This window comes from Pseudoliparis swirei, chromosome 4 (assembly GCF_029220125.1).
Source record: "Pseudoliparis swirei isolate HS2019 ecotype Mariana Trench chromosome 4, NWPU_hadal_v1, whole genome shotgun sequence".
Classification (NCBI taxonomy): Eukaryota; Metazoa; Chordata; class Actinopteri; order Perciformes; family Liparidae; genus Pseudoliparis; species Pseudoliparis swirei.
In genome coordinates, this window is record NC_079391.1 from 18,716,420 (window position 1) to 18,734,950 (window position 18,531).

An 18,531-nucleotide genomic window follows, 5' to 3' on the forward strand; every position below is an offset into this window, starting at 1 on the left:
TTAAGAAAATACATGTTTAATGAAAACAGTTCATCAGTATCCTTACATAATGACACAGAAAAATAAAGCTGCATTAAAAAAAGATTTAGTCTGATTTACAGTCTGCAACAGTACTGTATAATTTCCAATACTACAATATCAAAGCATGTGTCGCTGTATAGCCGCAAATCTATTTGAACACGAAGAAACTCTCTCATGAGTTTCAGTACTGAAATCTGCAAGCATGTCCTTGTTATCATTCACAAAAATGGAGTAAACAGATTAAATGAGATTACAGGCAGTATACAGGAATATGGGAAATAATTAGACTGTTGAGGTATAGAAACATTAAGTGGAAATCAAACAGGATCTTTACTTTTCTGCCGAAGAAAAAAGATCTGCAGTACGTATTTGCATTTTCAAGTTTGACAATAAATCTGTTTTTAACAATAAATAAAAAAAAGTTCCAAACCATTTCAATGATTAACTGTAAAATATGAATATTGATCGTGCTCAGGCCTTGCTTAGAAGACTGAGACAATGAGTCACAAACAAATTGTTAAACATGACCACATAATGGTATTGCAATGACAGATGCAATACTGAATATTTAACACTGACAACACCTGAGAGTTTAGAGTAGAGATCAGTAGCGGTCATATTGTGGTCTCTGATAAGAGTTATACCCTTGGTTGGGGCCCGATTGATGACCACTTCCATGCCCGGAGTACCTGTCTCGGTCCCGGTCTCGGCCACTGTCCCAGTCTCGGTCCCGGTCCCGGTCTCGGCAACTGTCTCGGTCTCGGCCACTGTCTCGGTCCCGGTCATGCCCTCGCCAACCCCGGTCTCCCCCCCAACCTCGGCCTCGACGGTCCTGGTACCTTGATGGAGACCAATAGAAAAAGAACAATTACGCTCCAGGAAAAGGTTCCGACACCTGCATTACAAGACCACAGGAAACTCAGTTACACATCTACATGGCCAACATATCTGCAGAGTAAATCCAGCTGTGTCCCCCAAGCTTCCTGAATGTCTTACTTAGATTTAGGACACCAGATTTCACCATAAAATGATAATTAAGACATCCAGTTAGAGGACAAAGACAATATGTGACAATCGCTAAAGCAAGAGCATTTAAAAAAAAAGGAAAGACCCAAGAGTTAGTCTAAAAAATCGTGACTGTAGTGTAGAGGCAAAAAGATAAAGCAATGGCTATTGCGGCTACATTTATACTAATAAGTTAATGTACTGTCACAACAGTTAGACCTGTGTTAAAACAGTTATATATGGGCTTGTTTGTTTCTTTTGGAGCTTTTGTTAAAATTGTAAATGCACAAGCAGTCAGACAACCACACATGAAGCCCGAGGATGGTCAGATTTATTTTGAAACAGAAAAACAGAAGCAACCCGTATAAGTAACTTGGCACTAAACCCAACCATGCACCACATGTGTAGATCACAGATTATGAAGTAGTCATCTCGGCCCACTTTGAGAGCCAACAGTACCTGTCCCTGCCTCGGTTTCCACCCCCACGACTCCTCCAGTCCTCGACAATGGGTGGGGGGTCCGCTGGACGGGTCACGTACTGTTGGTATTCTTTATCGTCCGCTGAGAATCTGTCGGCGAACATCTCCTCATAACTCTGCTGGTTGTCCGTGGTCTCGGCCATACTGCAACAAGAGAAACGCCACTGAACATCACAACACCGCCAATGACGCGGTTAGTATCACGTTTTAATCCGATGAGTGTACTGACGTGTTTTGGCTAATCCCTTAAACGGAACAATAACAATTAGAAGGATCGGCATACAATTAGCTGGAGTTAACCACAGATTATCACAATACAAACATCACAATATAAGCATTTTAATACGAGAAAACACACCTTTACGCGACTCGAACGTTGCTACGAACTAACATGCCCGGAAGCAATGTATTGTCCTGGTACGTCTCTGAAACGCTTCCCCCTAAAGAGAGGTTTATATTTAGTTCCGCGCGCGCACCTGCCAGTGATTGATTAATAGCTGTCACCTGCAAGTTAGAAATAGGACCAACGGTTGCTTAAAGTCTGTTAACCTTAACACGAAGTTATTAAGACATTACCGTCCACAGTTAATGTTACACCGTTTAATTCAGGAGACAGTGCCAACTGCTGAAAAGCCATCATTGTCCCTAGAACATGTAAGTTCACTTTAATTTTAAATATTTTTTTTAAAGCATGTTAAGTCAATGTCAATTGAAATAATTCGTGGTTTCGGACCACAGTTTGTACTGAAACTGCGGTGACGAACCGCATATAGCACAGGTTTGGAGTGTGGTGTCTCCGGCCGAAGCGTGAGCAGGTGCAAGCCGCTCCGTGTCGCTGTTGCTGCCCTTTCGCAATCCCGTTGGGGGAGATAGAAACTCTGCGAACATTTTTAACTTAATTCACCAGCGCCGAGCGTCACGACGGCAAGGAAGGGACCATTCGGACGTGTGATTTATTTTTGTCGCATACCTGATACCCAAACAAGACGAGAGAAAAAAACTTCCTGAAATGACCGGGGTTCTGAGAGAGAGCGAGAGAGAGAGAGAGAGAGCGAGAGAGAGCGAGAGAGAGCGAGAGCTAGAGAGAGAGAGCTAGAGAGAGAGAGACTGACAACTAACTAGGTGAATCGAGTTTGCGAAGAAGTGCTCTCATATTTCAGCTGTCTCTCGGCAGCAAGAGGACTTGTTCGAAGCTGGTGGACTTTTTGGACCGCTAATCATCGGTGGACTTTGACTGTGGTTTAAAAAACACAGTTTTCCTCTTAACCCCCGCGGGCAATAGAGCCTATTTATTTAAAAGGAGTTGTTCCTTAAATCCGCGGCAATGGGGTGAGTAATCCAGAGAGCGCTGCCCTTCAGAGCGCGCTGCTCATGACACCTGCGCAGACCGTGATGTTATGCTGTGTGTAAGTGTAGGTGTGTGCGTGTGTGTGTATGTGTATAATCTCAGTAACCCAAAGTTTATCTGTGCGTGTTGGGGAATGAGAGAGACCCCAATGTATTCATATAGCCACGAGCCAGGGTATTGGGCAATGTTGGCATTTTAAGAGGTGATTATCTTCGCGATCTGTGATTAAATTTTTTTTACATTTATTGTGCGAGATATTTTTAATTATGGTTTTATTTATTATTTTTGTTTTGGTGAACCGGTCTAGTTCCTCTTTGAATACTTCCTCTCCTCCTTATCTGTCTTTGGGAATATGGGTTTGAGAGGGCAGGCACGTGCACAGATAGAGCCCTAGAGGTGCTCAAGCACCAGCCCTTTTGCCCTGGATGAGAAAAGTGCCCTTTCTGCTGGAGCCACTTTTTTTCATTCATCAGCATTTAGGAATAAAATTACTCTCTCTGTCATCAAGTCCCCCCAAATGTGTTTGGATATCCGACGGGGCATTTATTTGAGTTCTTGTGAGAATTTCGCCCCGACATGCTTGTACCACATTGTTTTATGTGGTATGTTTCTCTTTGTTTTGTCTGTTCCAGTTTTACAAAGATCAATCTTGTATGAGCATTGCAGAGGGTGAAAAGAGTAAACGCAAGAAAAAACAACACATATATACTTGTAATAACTAACCCAGAGTGAGGTCATGCTGGGAAATATCAGACTGAGGCTTTATAACTTTTTTACAGAGGTTTGATATTTCCCTGCATGACCGAGCGGTCGAGGTTCGTAAGTTGTCTATTATATGTCATTTTTCGCTCCTATCATTTTGTAAATAATTGTAATTGTTAATAGGAAACATTTCATTTTGTTTAGCTCTCATGTCTTCTCACGACACAATGTGTTTTAATTACTTGCTAACTTCAAGTTACAGCGATCAATATTTAAATCATTTTGCCGATGGGTGCCCTTTTTTTTGGTTTGAACACCTGCCCCCCAAAATGTCTGTGCACGTGCCTGTGAGAGGGTCGTGATACGGAGATGGCAGTCAACACTGCCCACTAGCGTGTGTGTGTGTGTGTGTGTGTGTGTGTACACGCGCAGGGCTGGAGGTATTGGTGCTCTTCCACAGTTGTTTACAGTGCATTATTTTGCCTTCATAGTCTGCTGTGGTGTGTGAATGTTGACTCTTTGGCTCAATGCCATAGTTATGCAATCACTAGTTCGCTTAAAATCTACATATATTGCAGATATTATTTTAGATTTACTTATGGAGTACCTACTGTTGTTTGCTTGGCTGTTCTTTGACTTGGAAATTGCAATGACTTCAGCGTAATTTTAATCTGAGAATCCGAGTAAGTTATGTCAACTTTATGAATGCTTCCATTTGCGACATTAAGGAACTTTTATTAATGGTAAAGCAAAACAACAACAGAAACAGGCAAGATGTGATTGTGAATAATAAGCAGCATAAGTGTTCAGTGATTTCCACAGAGATTGTTTCTCCAGAGCAGACATGTTTTTTTTTCCAATGTAAGAAACCAGTTCATCAGTCAAGAGTTTGGCATGCTCACCAGCAGGCTTGACAGTTGTGGTATTTCATGAAAACTGGCCCAGTGGACCAGCGGCAGCAAGACGGGAGGTGGCACCTACTGGCAAATTAAAGGCAATAAGTTTCCTTTTGTCCGGCTTTGAGGTTTAAGTCAGTGCCAACTAGTAGTATCATTTACCAATGGAATTTTTGGGAAGGCGCTCGCAAATGGCTCCCAGGAAATGTCATCTTTCCACTCATTCACTAAAGCCTCGGTTTAAGGTCACAAACTGATTTGAAGCTGGAATCGGCAGATTTTTGGTTGAGAAATTACTTAAACAATTAATAAATTAAATATAGGTTAGTGTTGTTTTTCAGTCCGTTTTTTAAATCTTCAATAAAGGGAGAGGAAAACATGGACTAAGCAAATAAATATCATCCTGATTTGGTAATGATGCAATGTGTGTATTTGGTTGTCAGAACAAGACATAATTTGTCATATTTTTTGCATGATTTAGGTGTAACTGTGTCCCTGCTCTCTGGTCCTAAATGGAGTTAAATATTAACTAAGTCGCACAACACACACATACTAACAACCCCAGTATCCATCTCCCTTTATCAACTTCCAAGGTCCTTGGTCATGGGCTCCATCAGGATTCTGTTGACAGTGACACATTTGTTATTGATCAAATCATTTCCACATGATTTGTAAAGCACAATACTGTATGGATTAGCCCAAATTAGAATATATTGTATATGTGCAGCATACCCAACTCAAATATATTGAGTTGATGGTTGCTGCATTTTAAGAGGTGCAGGAGGACATGCTGATATAACATTAGGAAAGAAAGTGATTTTTAAGTACAGTTTCCCAGCTCAAGTGCTGCATCTCAGATTGCCCGAAAGCCCTAATGAGTAAGAAGTCAAAGTCAAAGTCAAAGTCAGTTTTATTTGTCAATTTTCCATATGTGCAAACATACAGAAGATCAAAATAGTAAAAACATGTGAACATATAGACAAAATAGTAAGAAACATGTAAACATATAGACAACATAAATTGTGTTAGCAGCATTCAGACATGTGAGTCTGAAAGGTTGGAGGATGGGAGAGAGTTCAGGTAAGAAGTCTCTCTGACTGCAATGCAATCAGCGTATTGCTCTTTCAAATAAGCATGTGGGGAGCAGCAGTAACACACGGATAGATGATAATCTGCTGGCTGGCCAGAGAGTGACAGCTGAAGGCTTAACACTCATTGATTAGGCTGTGGCAGGTGACGCGGTTGTGGGTCTCTTGGCGGCCCGAGCAGGAAGAGTGGACTGTAAGCCTGGTCAGAGTGTGTGTTTCCTTTCTGTGGTTGAAGACCTGAGGGTAGGGTTGTAGAGGTGGAGTAGGGGAGCCGGACCAGGTCTTGCTCTTTTTAAGAATCATGGGTAAATGAAAGAGGACATACTGACGGGGGATTGGACGTCTCTTTACCAGATGGTTCGGGCCTCGGAGGCCATCTGCTGCCATGTGCTTCTGTGGAGGTTCCTTCTCCTCGGAGCGCTCGGATTGTGTTGGGCTCTGCTCTGCATCCTCTAGTGAGCCGATATAGTCGAACACTGAGCTGCGGATGCTGGTTTGAATCTGGCCTGCTGTCTTTGTTGCATGGGATTCTATCCGTTTGATGAACTGTAATGGCATGAGGTTCAGTTCAGTGTGTAAGCTGCCAACACATTGGTATAGGAACGAAGGTCAGTTTTATAGAATCTAAACGTGACAAAAATCTATTTGAAACACACGGCAAGATTAAGAATGTCTTACACATTTATAGTATAATACTAATTCTATACAAATTTGTCGATTTAGACTGCGTTTTGATGGATTTCTGATTGATTAATTGAGCTATAGCAGTAATAAAATGTTAGAGAAAGGAAAAACATAATTGTGCCCTTTTTAATTTCTGCATACTTTCTACCTCCTTATAAACAATTTAAAGATGAAAAGCAACACTTTGCTTTTGAACTGCTCACAACTCTCAACATATACATTTATTTTCTGCCAGCTAAACACACTGGTTTAGTCTGTAAATTATATCATCACAAAAAGCAGTAAATATTTGACATGTTTGCTTGATCAATGGCTGAATTTACTAATCGGTGATCAAAATTGTTGTTGATTAAAGTCAGTCAACTAACTGATTTATCGACTAATCTTTCAAGCACTAAATTAAATGCAATAACGCAGCAAATAGTTTTCTGCCACAGAATGAAGCTAAATATTTTTTTTTAAAGGAATCAATATTACTGTACCGTAAATAAGATTGTTAGTGAAGAACATTTAAAATCATTAAGTCATGAAAAAGCAGATGTACAACAGTGAGACCAAGTCACAAATGGATGTGTCCTATTTGGTTTATTGCAGTTTGTTGTATTTTACCCAAGCGTGTTGGAAATCAGTAATATTGGTAACGGCAGCCATTATAGTAAAATAACAATCTGTAAAACAATGACAAAGGACGCAATGAAAGACATCAAAAGAAACAAATGCAGTACTATAAAATGTTTTTTGTTGTCCCTTCCTTCCAACATGTGTTGCTCTCTGTACTGCACCTTTTTTAAACCAGCCTTTGAATAGATTAAAAGTATTCACCTTGAGTTGCACCTTTTTATGTAAAAGTCAGGAAAAGAAGGTAAAAGCATCATGTAGAGCTGTCGTCAATCTCTTTTAAGCTTACTGCTCTCTTAGTATTAAGTATTTGTCTCATCCAGCAGGGCTCCTGAAGTCCAGGTTACTGCGCACTACTGTAGGCACACCGGCATTTTCTGACCTCATTAGTAGAGCTTCGTGTTTATTGCGATAAAAGCCCAGCTGGTGTTTTAGTGATGAGCCCACAGAGCTACTTTGCTCATTCACTCAGACAAAACATGGCTCTCACTAACGAGGTAACTGTCTGTGACAGCCTCAACTGTGTTCATCTGATAGGAGCAAGACGACACCAGCAAATGATAATCCAAGTTCCGACATCTTATGTTATGGCCACTGATGGATGCTGCACTAATTTGCTATTTTAATATGGCCAAAGTCACCAGATCTGTGGACCTTGTGGCCGCGATGCTTTTCAGATTTCTAATGTTCTCCCTCTGGAGGATTTGGGGTAAGATGTTCTTTTATTATTTGGTGCGACAGAAAAGCCAATTGTCACTTAGTTTATTGCGGAGAAGGTGAGGATGAACAAGTCGTCTAACTCGGTGTTCCTCCCCCTAATGTACTGTAGATATTTGACCAGTGAGTAATGCAGCGCTTGTCACTTGGATTCTTTGAACAGACAGAAATGCAAATTCCTTGTATTATTCAGGCTACTTAGATTCAAGGAAAGCATTTCATACATGCTTTGTTTGTAATATTATGTGAAGTATTTGATATCGCTTGAAGATTTTTTTCCCATTGCATTAGAGTCTGCCTTATTGATACAAATTGGCCATCGGGGAAGTTGTGTAATCTTATGTGATTACTGCCAGCACATTAGATCAGCATGTAAAACGAGAAATGTAATGGTCACTCACAAGTTGTTTGTTAATAAAGCTGTTTGTGCACTGTGCTCACGCCACCAGCAATAATGTGGTGTATTGAACTGAAGGTCTCTGTCAAGCGTATTGCTTTTGCCTCTGCAGGATTCAAAGGGAGAGTAATGTTGTCTCGATAATGAAGAGTTCCTTTTCAAGCGTTAGAAAAATGTACATATCTGAAGCTCCTTGGTTTGAATGTATCCTGTGTTAGTGCGTAGGAGTATGTAGGCTTTGACAGTGCAGCACTTGCTCAAACATGCTCACACACACACACACACACACACACTACACCCTACACCTACACACCTGTAAATTATTTAAAGCAGCAGATGGGGACAGAGCACCCGACAGTCAGCGAGAGACAAAATCCAGTGGTCACAAAGCCCCAAATGTGGTTGTCTTTAAAACAAAATAATTAATGCTTTTTATCTCAGAAAAGCAGATCACTGGATTCCACCAGCAGTAGTCCGAGTGCATCGATGTGCTCAGCAATGGCCTTTCACTTGTCTTCCCCTGCCTGTGTTGCTGGCTCCAGTCACTGTGGCTGCAAAGGTCAGCGTGTGTGTCCGTGTGTCTGAAAAGCAACAACAGTGATCTGTATAATGTTTGTTTTTTTACTAAAGCAGATGAAAATTGAGATTAGGTTTAAAAAGGATAGTGAATTTATTGGGCTTTCATTTCTGTGAGAACCATAATCCCAATGAAAATAAAAGCTTTATTAGCTCATGAATTATCGCTGCTCGCCTGCTTATTTCTTCGACATTATTTTCCCCGGGACCTTTATCATAGTGCGTTGGTAGTAAGACTGACCTGACTTTCCTCTTTACAACTTGCTTTTGCCAGTTGCTGTACAGCATTACTACAACAATGGCACCATCTGTACCCTGTTAATGAAACCTCTGGTCTGGCCGACAGGAAATGGGCTTCTATTTCTAATAGCTTGAGAAGCTTTTTGTTATTTCTAAGGATCATTTGAATTGACTTTTTAAGAACATGCTCTCAAGTGATTTTTTTTATGTAGGCTGTTTATGTTTCTTATTTTGTAATCACATCCCTGTGCTCTTAAAATGTTATATTTTTAGCTGTGTCTGAATTATCTTTCTTTTCTTTTTTACCGCACCAAGCTCAGTGTGGCTGTGCCACAGTGTCCTGTTCCACAACCTTGTTCCCCCTTCACACATTTAACTGAAATCCTTCATATCATTAAAGTAAATGGCAGGCCATGAAGGTGAAACTAATTGAGGGATGAGGATAGAGGATCAGGATTTCTACAATGAAAAGCTAGAAAAGCTCTCTCCTGGGACCATGTTTGTAACCAGGTGGGAAGACCCGGTGCAGTGGTCATAAGTGCCGACTTTACTGCCGTTTACACACAAATCTTCTCTGTAAGCCAACTGCAAACCATCTTGATGGTGACATTGTGGCCGTGTTGCACCTTTTTAAATTGTATATCCATTCACATGCACTTTGGGCTTTTGGAGAAGAATAGAAACAACATCCTAGAACATATTTTTAGGAAACAGAAAATATTGCGCCCAGTGTACGTGCAAAAGATGTCAGGACAAAATATAAGAAGGCACAGAGAAACCCTGAGACGGAAACACAGAAGTGATATACCAACGTATTCAAGTAGGCCGTAAGGATAGGTGTGGGGCGGTGAGTGCCCAGTAAGCTGTGCCGTCTCAGAGACACACATTCACTTTCACATATTGACTTCTAGCAGGATAAGTACTTCCCATCTGTTTCCCCACCATTCTTCATCTGCATCCATTATTGAGCTCTTGAAGTGTCCTCTGATCCCTCTCATCCAGCCACTCCACCGAATTATTTCTCGCTCTTGGAATTTATTGGAGCATCTCAACCACCTTCACTCCCCTTTTCACAATGAAAACCTCCAGTGGACATTGTAAACTTCCTGGGCCCAGTCCCTGTAAAGCACCACCATTGTCTCCACTTGCAGCAGTGGTGTGTGAAACTAATATGAGCGTACTATTAGTTTGACCTCAAGCTGCACAACAACATTCTAGAAATATTCTTGGATGGGGCTGCGGTTGAAACTGGTAAAGCAAAAAAAGTATGATAGTAAATTCTTTAAAATGTCTAATGGTAATAAAGTGTACATATGTTTAGCTCTTTATACCAAATAGCTGGTATAAAGAGCAGCCTTGTGACATTTCTGTAGATTAAATAAATAGTCTCACCTGCATAATTGTACACTATACCAGTAAAGCAAGTGTAAAGATGCCTGTATTGTATGACGTTTGCTTTAATGCATTAAACTGAAAACATTGAAAGAGGAAAAGAGGACTTTCTGAATATATTTCATACACATCCCAGTCAGTTATTTGCAAGCCTGTATGTGTGTTATCGAGCGAGAGAGATGTCTGTGCGATTGTGAATGCCATAACGAGGAGAAACATTCCCACTGTATTTTTTTCAGTGTGCAGTCATTCAAGTTGAACAGGCTTTCTGATCCTCCTTCATCAGCATGTTGATGCTCTTCTGAATCTCAAGGGCAGCGAGCTGCTCATTGCCGTGAGGCAGATTGCTTCTCGTTCTCAAGGGGATATGAAATGGTATTTAACTATTCCCCATTACGGTGTTTGTTGGAGTGGGCTTTGAAAGCTAATGGCATTTTGGATTTGGTAAAGATGTATGCAACATGCACAGATTTTAAGCTCTTTTTTTTTTTACTAATGTGACTTGAACTGATCAACTGGTTTCTGAGATGTCTTATAAGTTCAGTGGAGTCTTAATTGACTTATTGTTTTATGATGGATGGAAGTCGTGTTCACAATGTTTCCCAATATGGTTGTTGTTTGCTCTTGAAGCTTACTCACCGTTGCTTTTATTGCAGGTTTAAGTTAAGAAAAAAGAAACTCCTTATTTGACCATTTCTGTTAATAGCTTTGCTCATATCATTGCTGTACCTGCTTGCTCTAATTGGTTTAACTTCAGATGAAATGCTCCTCCAATGAAGTCGACACAGCCACTCGGTCCTGAGTGGCAAACGCAAAACAATCTGCCAGCCAAAGAAAAAAAAAAGATAAAACATTGATAAAACAAACATTTACAGACTGCTTCAGGCTAAAGAGAAGATAAGTAATTATTTCTAATAGGCTGTGTGCGTCAGACAAATTGTTCTGTCATGTTTTACTTTGAGATGTTTGTTTGTTTTCCTCTTTTTGTTACGAGTCGACCCTGAGTCTTCTCTCTGACTTGTGTTAATAGACAATTGTCTCGAATGCATTTGGTGCCCAGGAGAACATCTTCCATTGGACGATGGATGCGAGTACATACACACCAGTGCACAGTCTCTCTCTCACACACACACACGCACACACACACACACTTGGTTATGTGTTACTGAGGGGAGGCTGTGTTGGTTTGTCTGTCTCACTCTCAGGACTCTGCACCTCAGGAGACAAAGCACAGCGTTCCGGTCTCTTTAGTTACATAACTAGCATATTATGGATCCTATCTGCAGTGGTCTAATCCTCATATCCTTCTCCTCTGTCCTCTGCTCTCCAGGGAGCAGCCGATCTACACCACCAGGGCCCATGTCTTCCAAATTGACCCAACCACCAAGAAGAACTGGGTCCCTGCCAGCAAGCAGGCCGTCACCGTCTCCTATTTCTACGACAGCACGCGCAACAGCTACCGCATCATCAGCGTGGATGGATCCAAGGTGTGTGTGTGTGTGTGTGTATACGAGAAAGAGATGATGGGGAACATGTAACTGCTCTCAGGAGAGACAGGTGAGTCTGAGTAAGAGCACTCAAAGACAGAATGGAATTACATTTTTTTGAAATAGATTTGACATCTGCAGCTCCCACTGATCGACAACAACTTCACTGTTTACCTTTTCATAAGTCTGTGCTCTCCTGCGTATCTATGGTCATATATAGCTTCTGGTTTTCCTTCCGCACATCTGACTCATTATATCACTGGAGAAAGAAATGAATTACATCAATATCGTGATATAAATAAGGATATTTAATAAGAGTATGTTAAAAATGAAACATAAAATAAACAAACTATTGTTGTGTTCTATCATCATGCACCACGTGAGACCAAACTCTTCATGTGTCAAACAACAACTGAAAGAAAAGCTTTGCAGTCATCGTATGGTTGCCATGTGGGTGGTGTCTGCAAATGAACGATGTTCTGCTTCACTCCCCGCTGAAAGTATGCCATATGACACAAACACATTGTCTTATGTTTCTACTTATGCTATGAATCATCATTTGAACGAGTGCAGCAATTCATAGTTTTTGTCAGTGTTGATTAATCTGGTGACCATCTTTGCGATTAACTAAAAGTTGCTAAAAGATCATTTCACTAATATTAAAGTTATTACCAAACAGGAGAATTGGTGTCGAAGCAGCAAAACCTGAAAAACAAGAATACGTTATGCATTGTGTGATTGTGAGCATGTGCTGCATGTATTAAGTATAAGATCTCAGATTTTAAACACAACTACACATTATCATGTCCAGGCACACAGGGCATCACTTTAAATATGATTTAGTTTGTTTATGTTTTTCTTTTTAATTCACCCTGTACTGTATGTGAACATGCAGGCCGTTTCCCGAAAATGTGATTGGTCTTCACAAAAGAATGATGTTGAGATTAAATCCTGATTTTGAGATTATATCCTCCGTGTGATCAGACAATTAATTTTATTTATTTATTAGACAACCTACAAGTCTGCCGGTGCACCTTCACACCTTCTCTCTCCGATTACTGAAAGAGTAGATTATGTGTTTCCATGGCGATCAGATACTTCTGTGTGGAAACCAGAGGAGAGTTGTGACCGCGGTTTCCTCTGCAGACATTGTCACCTTTTCACAAACCACACGGGTTATCTGCAGAGCCACATTAGATACCGGGCGGGTAGACGACTGTTTAAATCACTTTCTTTTCACCGTGCACGTCTCCGTTTGGCTGAAAGGTCTGTCGAGTTCAGTGACGGGATTACCAACCCACAGCTGAAGGGTGGGTCTCATGTGAATGTAGAGTATTTGCATAGCAAGCATTCTCTGCTGTCGCTTCGGACATCACTTCTCAAAAGAGACAAATGTGTGCAAACGGCAGATGAGATTTTAGATTAGGGACCCATTTTCCTGTACATTCTTTAAAATAAAATGCATTATTTCTCTATTCCTGCATAACATTGTTGATTAAAATGCAACATAGCTCTCTTCCCACAGCTACACACCAGAGGCAAGACTCATCTGTTTATGTCTTAAAGCAGCTTCAGTGCTGTCCATACTGCTTGCATGTTTTATCTTTATTTAAAAAAAAAAAAAATCAGTTTTCTTTGTCAGGAATATATCATAACTCTTTTTCCCGAAGATTTCTTTGCCGTTGTGTGTGTGTGTGTGTGTGTGTGTGTGTGTGTGTGTGTGTGTGTGTGTGTGTGTGTGTGTGTGTGTGTGTGTGTGTGTGTGTGTGTGTGTGTGTGTGTGTGTGTGTGTGTGTGTGTGTGTGTGTGTCCTTGAGTAACAGCAATACGTGTCATATAATGTCTGCATGCAGCAGCTATATGTGATGAAGATTAACATGTATTAAACATAACGTTAAGTTGGTATAATTGGAGAGATGAGTCAAAGTTATGTTATCGGCAAAGTAACCGAAAGCAAGGAAATGTTGAGTCAAAAATATATGTTAAATATAGTTTGTGTTATGAGACAGGTCTGTGCTGCCGTACACAGTAACTGTGACAGAGCGTCAGCTTCTATTCGTCCGTGATGTAACTCGCTCATGATATTGAAAGTCGAGGAGCATATCAGCACTTTCGACTCTTGCTCATCCTGAATTGCACTTCTCAAACAGCGATGTACCCTCTGACAACTCAGTGAGGGGTTCTTGCTGCACTTCATGAATTATTCCAAGTATTATTATTTTCCGAGCTAACCTAATATCTTCTAAGCTTTTTCAGCTCATGTTTTTTTTTTATGTAACATCCGAGTCTCCCTTTTAAATTGTTTCTTACAGGTGTCCAAAATGTACATGTTGGCTCATGTAGCAAACACAACCTGGTGAACTAGAAGAGGCGCTTCCAGGAATAATCCTTCAAATTCCTCTAACTGAGCTTGTTAAATATGCCTGATGTCAGTTTTACCTAGTTGCATGTCAATATTACAACCAACAGGCAATTTCCCTGTGGGTTGGTGGTGGAGATGATGATGACGACCATTACCTTGCTCCCCTATTACATTGTGGCTGCAGCCAAACTGCACGAGATAGTTTCTCTACCTGGGTGTCAAAAAGTTTCCTTGGGGATGAAAGGAACATGTCTACCTGGCTTCAGACTCCTGTATTTGCCCCTCATGTTTAACTTGGAGTTTGGATGAATCATTAAAATCAAGTTGATTGGGTACTTTACTGTATTTACAGCCATCATGATGAGGGGATGCACTAGGTTGATACAAGTCCCCAAACAACCATCCATTAGGATTATAGTGCACTCTCTCAAAGCTGGTATGAGCTCAAGTGAAGCTCAACATTGGGAAGTCCAGTATTGTAAACAATGCTGCACATGACTATTTAGTAAAAAAACGGAATCACTTTCTTTTTTTTCAACAGGACTGTCATCTAAAGCATATATATTCATTAACTTCTTCCAATGAAAAGGATGCTACTCATCAGCCTACTGCCTCAAAGTGACCCTAGATCATTGACCTTCACACCCGCATTGATCCAACTTCTTCAACACCTTCATGATCACATGAGGAGCGTGTTCCAGAGCCTAAATAATAATAATAAATAATCCCCACATAATGTCCTACTTTTAAATGAGGCTGCTTCCAATGCATAAGGGGCTTGCTGAGTCTTAGTATGTTAGTCGGTAAATCTTCACAAGTAAATGCATAAAACAGCCTTCACTTTAAAACCTTAATGTGGTGGCGCACACCTGAACTAAGTTATCCCCGCTCCTCCCTCAGAAACCTAACCTGCGTCATTGCCACCAGGGAACAGCGTGTTTTTGGAGTCCTTAATATATGATGAGATGAAATGCATCAGGTCATTAAAGTGTCTGGCAGGCACACAGACACATTTCACTTCTCTACATCACACCTCAGATTGATAGGCAATCCAAGTTTTCCATTTTGCTGTCTGCTTTGATGAGAGGACACGGGGACCATCGTCTTTCTTTGGCTGTGTTTCAGTTATAACACTGCTGCCAGTTCCGCCTTCTCATCATCACCATGACCATCATCGCTGCCCGTCTGTCACTATTATTTTGACATATCCTTCATAAACTAGCCTATATGCGACGGATTCAGCTGCAACTCCCTGTTTAACATGGTTGTCGAATTTGTGTCTAAAATAGAGAGCTACTCCGATGTTATGAGCAAGCACAATACAAAAGAACAGTAACATATTTCAGAGTATCAAAACCTATTTTTAATATATGGAGTTGAGTCGCATGTGTTTTAGCTCTTTAGATAATAAAGATATTTATAGAGTCAATAAAGCGACCGCTCTATGGAGAGGGTGCACTTTTTTCCAGCTATGACAAAGTCCCTTAGTGGTCAAAGCACTTTCCCTTGCACAGAGTTCCACGTTTATCTTTTTCTTTTTTCTTGACTTTACAGATTCTGTGCACTCTGCAGACACATAATCAGCCGAGGAAGATGTCTCCTATAACCTCCTGGCTGTCTCTAAGTTTCTCACTGATCCTCGGGCCGTTGGCCAGTCCAGCTTCGCTCTGCGCCTCCTGTGCCACTTGAGCCGCAACCCGGCACAGCTGCCTGCGTCACTCCGCTCTACCTCCCTCTTTCTCACCCTCCCACTCGCTTGCCAACTCATTGTACACTCATTGATGACGGCATACAGTCACAGGGCCCACAGAGATGGGGACAACCAGGTCGTCTTGTATATTAACTTACAGATGAGTTGAGACATTCGCCTTTTTTTGTTGAAGCTGATTCTGTTAACAGGATCAATTAGCTGTTTAAATATTTGTTATGCATAAGGCTTGTGCGATATGTTTGACTTCAATGTCAAGTTGAATAAGTGTAACTATTAATTGACTATTGATTAATCATTTAATGTTTTGCATTATGATTTGTTTTGTCGTGGCGGCCACCTGCGGGTATGGAAAGCTAAGCCAATGCAGAGTTTCCTTTTTAAACTTGCGTCCTTCTTGATGGCTATCAGGGAGCAACTTCTCTGGTTACAAATGATGTCCGACTGTAGAGAAGTTGATAAGAAAATGACCCTACTTCTCACTTGATTTATTAACTCGCATTGTATGAGTTTATGGTATCAACCACTAGTTTCAATTCTCCTTCAATACAGCATGATGTTCATTTAGTAAATGATGGTCCATTTAGAGTGAAATAGACCATAAAGCAGGGTATATTGTAGGGTGTGGCTACCTTGTGATTGACAGGTCGCTACCATGGTGAGGGAGTTGTCAGTTTAAAAAAAAAAAAATGTAAATGAAGAAAAAAAATTATGATGAAATTGGGGATATTTGGTATTTTTACTTAAAATCTTCTAAATCGTTCAACATTTCTATCAATTAAGTAGTTGAATAATGAACTTAATTTGTTTCCATCAAATGCAAACTCTTTATTTATGTCAAAGGAACTTTGGATAACAATGCATTTGAAATAATGAGGTCAATCATTGATAACATTGTGTTTTGGTCTGGTTTCAGACATTCGGTGCAGGATTTAGGTCTGTGTGGTTTCAGGCTCACGCAGCTCGTTATCCTGTTACACGCCACAAACGGAAGCAGGCTCAGTGACTCAGTGTTGCTTTACTTTGATTACTTTCCTCTTAAAGGTAAAGGGGAAAACAGGCTGATCAATGTCTCATTTCACCAATGTAACTGATTTTTAAATGCCTCATTTCTATTCTTAAATCAAGAGCCAGTTACACATCACACAATCTAGCAGCTCAGGCATTCTTAAAGCTAAAGTTCTGAACCTGATCTGTAGAGGACGCTCCGACAGGGTTTCTAACAAACCAAGGAGATGAAACTGAGAAGACATCTAGACTCTTAATTGGTTCATAACATATACATACAAAGTTATCAAGGTTTTCAAAAGGAAACCATGTATTTTGAATTATACATTTCTTCTTGACATATCGCATTTAAAAGGTTAGTCATGTGTGTTTACCATCTGGTTACCTCATTGGCTCCTTTTGGTTGTTTTGCTTCATTCTGCAGCAACAGCCCTGTTTCCCTCACAATGATCGTTAAAGTTTATTCTCATCTGAACTTTCTCTTTGAGCCAACGCGATGAGCTCAGTTAAATATTCACACTGTTCCGGCGTTGCTCAGGTTCCCTTTCAAGAGAAATTAGGTAGCCTCTGTTTTAATAACGCCTCTGAAACAGTGATGCTTTTCAAATGAGATTACCGGCACTGTGCCTTTTTGCCACTCCTTAAAAACCCTTGATGTGGGAATAAAGCCTGAATCGGGGGCTGTGACTGCGGAGGCGTTGCCGTATATATGCCACCGATAAAGGCATTTTTCTGTGTATGTGCAGTTATATCTCTCCTCAGGATCCATTAGCATTGTTCTGTATGGGTCATAAATGTCTGAGAGGGCATTGCCTGCCTGCTCGTGTCCTCATTCTTCTTTCTGTTGGCTCAGTCTCTGCTTTTTAAGTGTCTCTGTCCAGTAATGATGCAGTTCAAGGTGCTTTAACACCTCAACCACTGAAAAGATGGCGATGGAGATGGTGGGGGCGTAGAAAAGGACACGAGTCTGTCAGCAATTTGTATTCTTGAATCCTGTGATCAGAGCCATGTTGCTATGAAACGAGGGCTGCACTGTGATTAAGCTGTCTTCTATTGTTTCTTAATTGTTGGGGTAATTTGCATGTGCTCTGTTTGAAGTTGTCTTATATCTGGGTTGTGTGATCCAGTTTGTGTACATGTAGAGAAGTAAATCCAAGCTGCTTGGTTGTACCTATAGCTGTTCATGTATTGATTAGGAGTGTTTACAGCGACAGTGATGCAGTAAACGCACAACATTTGAGGCAGTAGTCAGGCTGAAATAGTCTTTAGGAATCTCTTGGTTTCACTGTCACTGCCTCGCGCGTTGGTTCCAATTTTAGAAATGCTTTTCCACCAGCTGATTTACTTCGTAGCTACAGGTGACCATCTACTGTAGCCAATACGGAGACTGTAATTTGACTTGTGGTTCTTAACCTTTTTTCAGTGATGTACCCCTTGTAAAATATGCACTTTTGGTTGGAAAAAAGATTAAATACACAGCGCTGTGCCATCAGTGTCTAATTTTAATGTAGAATATATAAAATTCAGTTTCTAAATGTACACAAATATTTAAAATATTTTTTAATGGATGCTAATTTTAAATATATTTAAAAGAAATCTTGCGTACCCCCATTTGAGAACCACTGTCTTAGGGGTTAGTGGGTCACCACTGCCTAGTGTAATAGTGTGTGTTTGTTTCTGTCAATCTATCTTTAAATCTTTTTTTTAGCAAGCAATTTGAAAGCAACACAACGTTAGGTACTCGTGTGTTAATGGCTTTCCAATGAATGAGGTTGCCACCTTTTACAAGTCTGCCTCTGTGC

General features: G+C 40.6%; 2 protein-coding genes across 8 annotated transcripts in view; one reads left to right on the forward strand and one right to left on the reverse strand.

The window, feature by feature from the left end:
* LOC130192467 (RNA guanine-N7 methyltransferase activating subunit-like) lies at positions 1-2,561 on the reverse strand. 3 transcript variants are annotated; one of them, XM_056412485.1, is made up of 3 exons: positions 2,477-2,561; positions 1,486-1,650; positions 1-860 (listed from the first exon to the last, which is right to left on the reverse strand). In XM_056412485.1, exons 2-3 carry the CDS (start codon positions 1,647-1,649, stop codon positions 626-628), a joined length of 399 nt encoding a protein of 132 aa, XP_056268460.1. In that variant the 5' UTR covers position 1,650; positions 2,477-2,561; the 3' UTR covers positions 1-625. The 3 variants fall into 3 exon arrangements, with proteins under 3 accessions (XP_056268460.1, XP_056268459.1, XP_056268458.1); XM_056412484.1 differs by lacking the exon at positions 2,477-2,561 and adding an exon at positions 1,865-2,045 and having other exon boundaries at positions 1,486-1,670; XM_056412483.1 differs by lacking the exon at positions 2,477-2,561 and adding an exon at positions 1,865-2,038.
* homer2 (homer scaffold protein 2) overlaps positions 1,642-18,531 on the forward strand; it is a 26,993-nt gene continuing 10,103 nt past the window's right edge. Inside the window, exons 1-3 of one of the 5 annotated variants that reach the window (XM_056412482.1) lie at positions 5,315-5,330; positions 5,533-5,995; positions 11,495-11,651. Coding sequence is in view for 4 of the 5 variants with exons in the window: in XM_056412480.1 (XP_056268455.1) it covers positions 1,692-1,699; positions 11,495-11,651 (165 nt within the window). In the remaining variant the exon portion in view is untranslated. Of the gene's footprint in view, positions 1,700-2,621; positions 2,836-5,314; positions 5,331-5,532; positions 5,996-8,531; positions 10,540-11,494; positions 11,652-18,531 lie in introns of those variants that run through there. The other 4 variants (XM_056412480.1, XM_056412478.1, XM_056412481.1 and 1 more) reach the window with 4 other exon arrangements.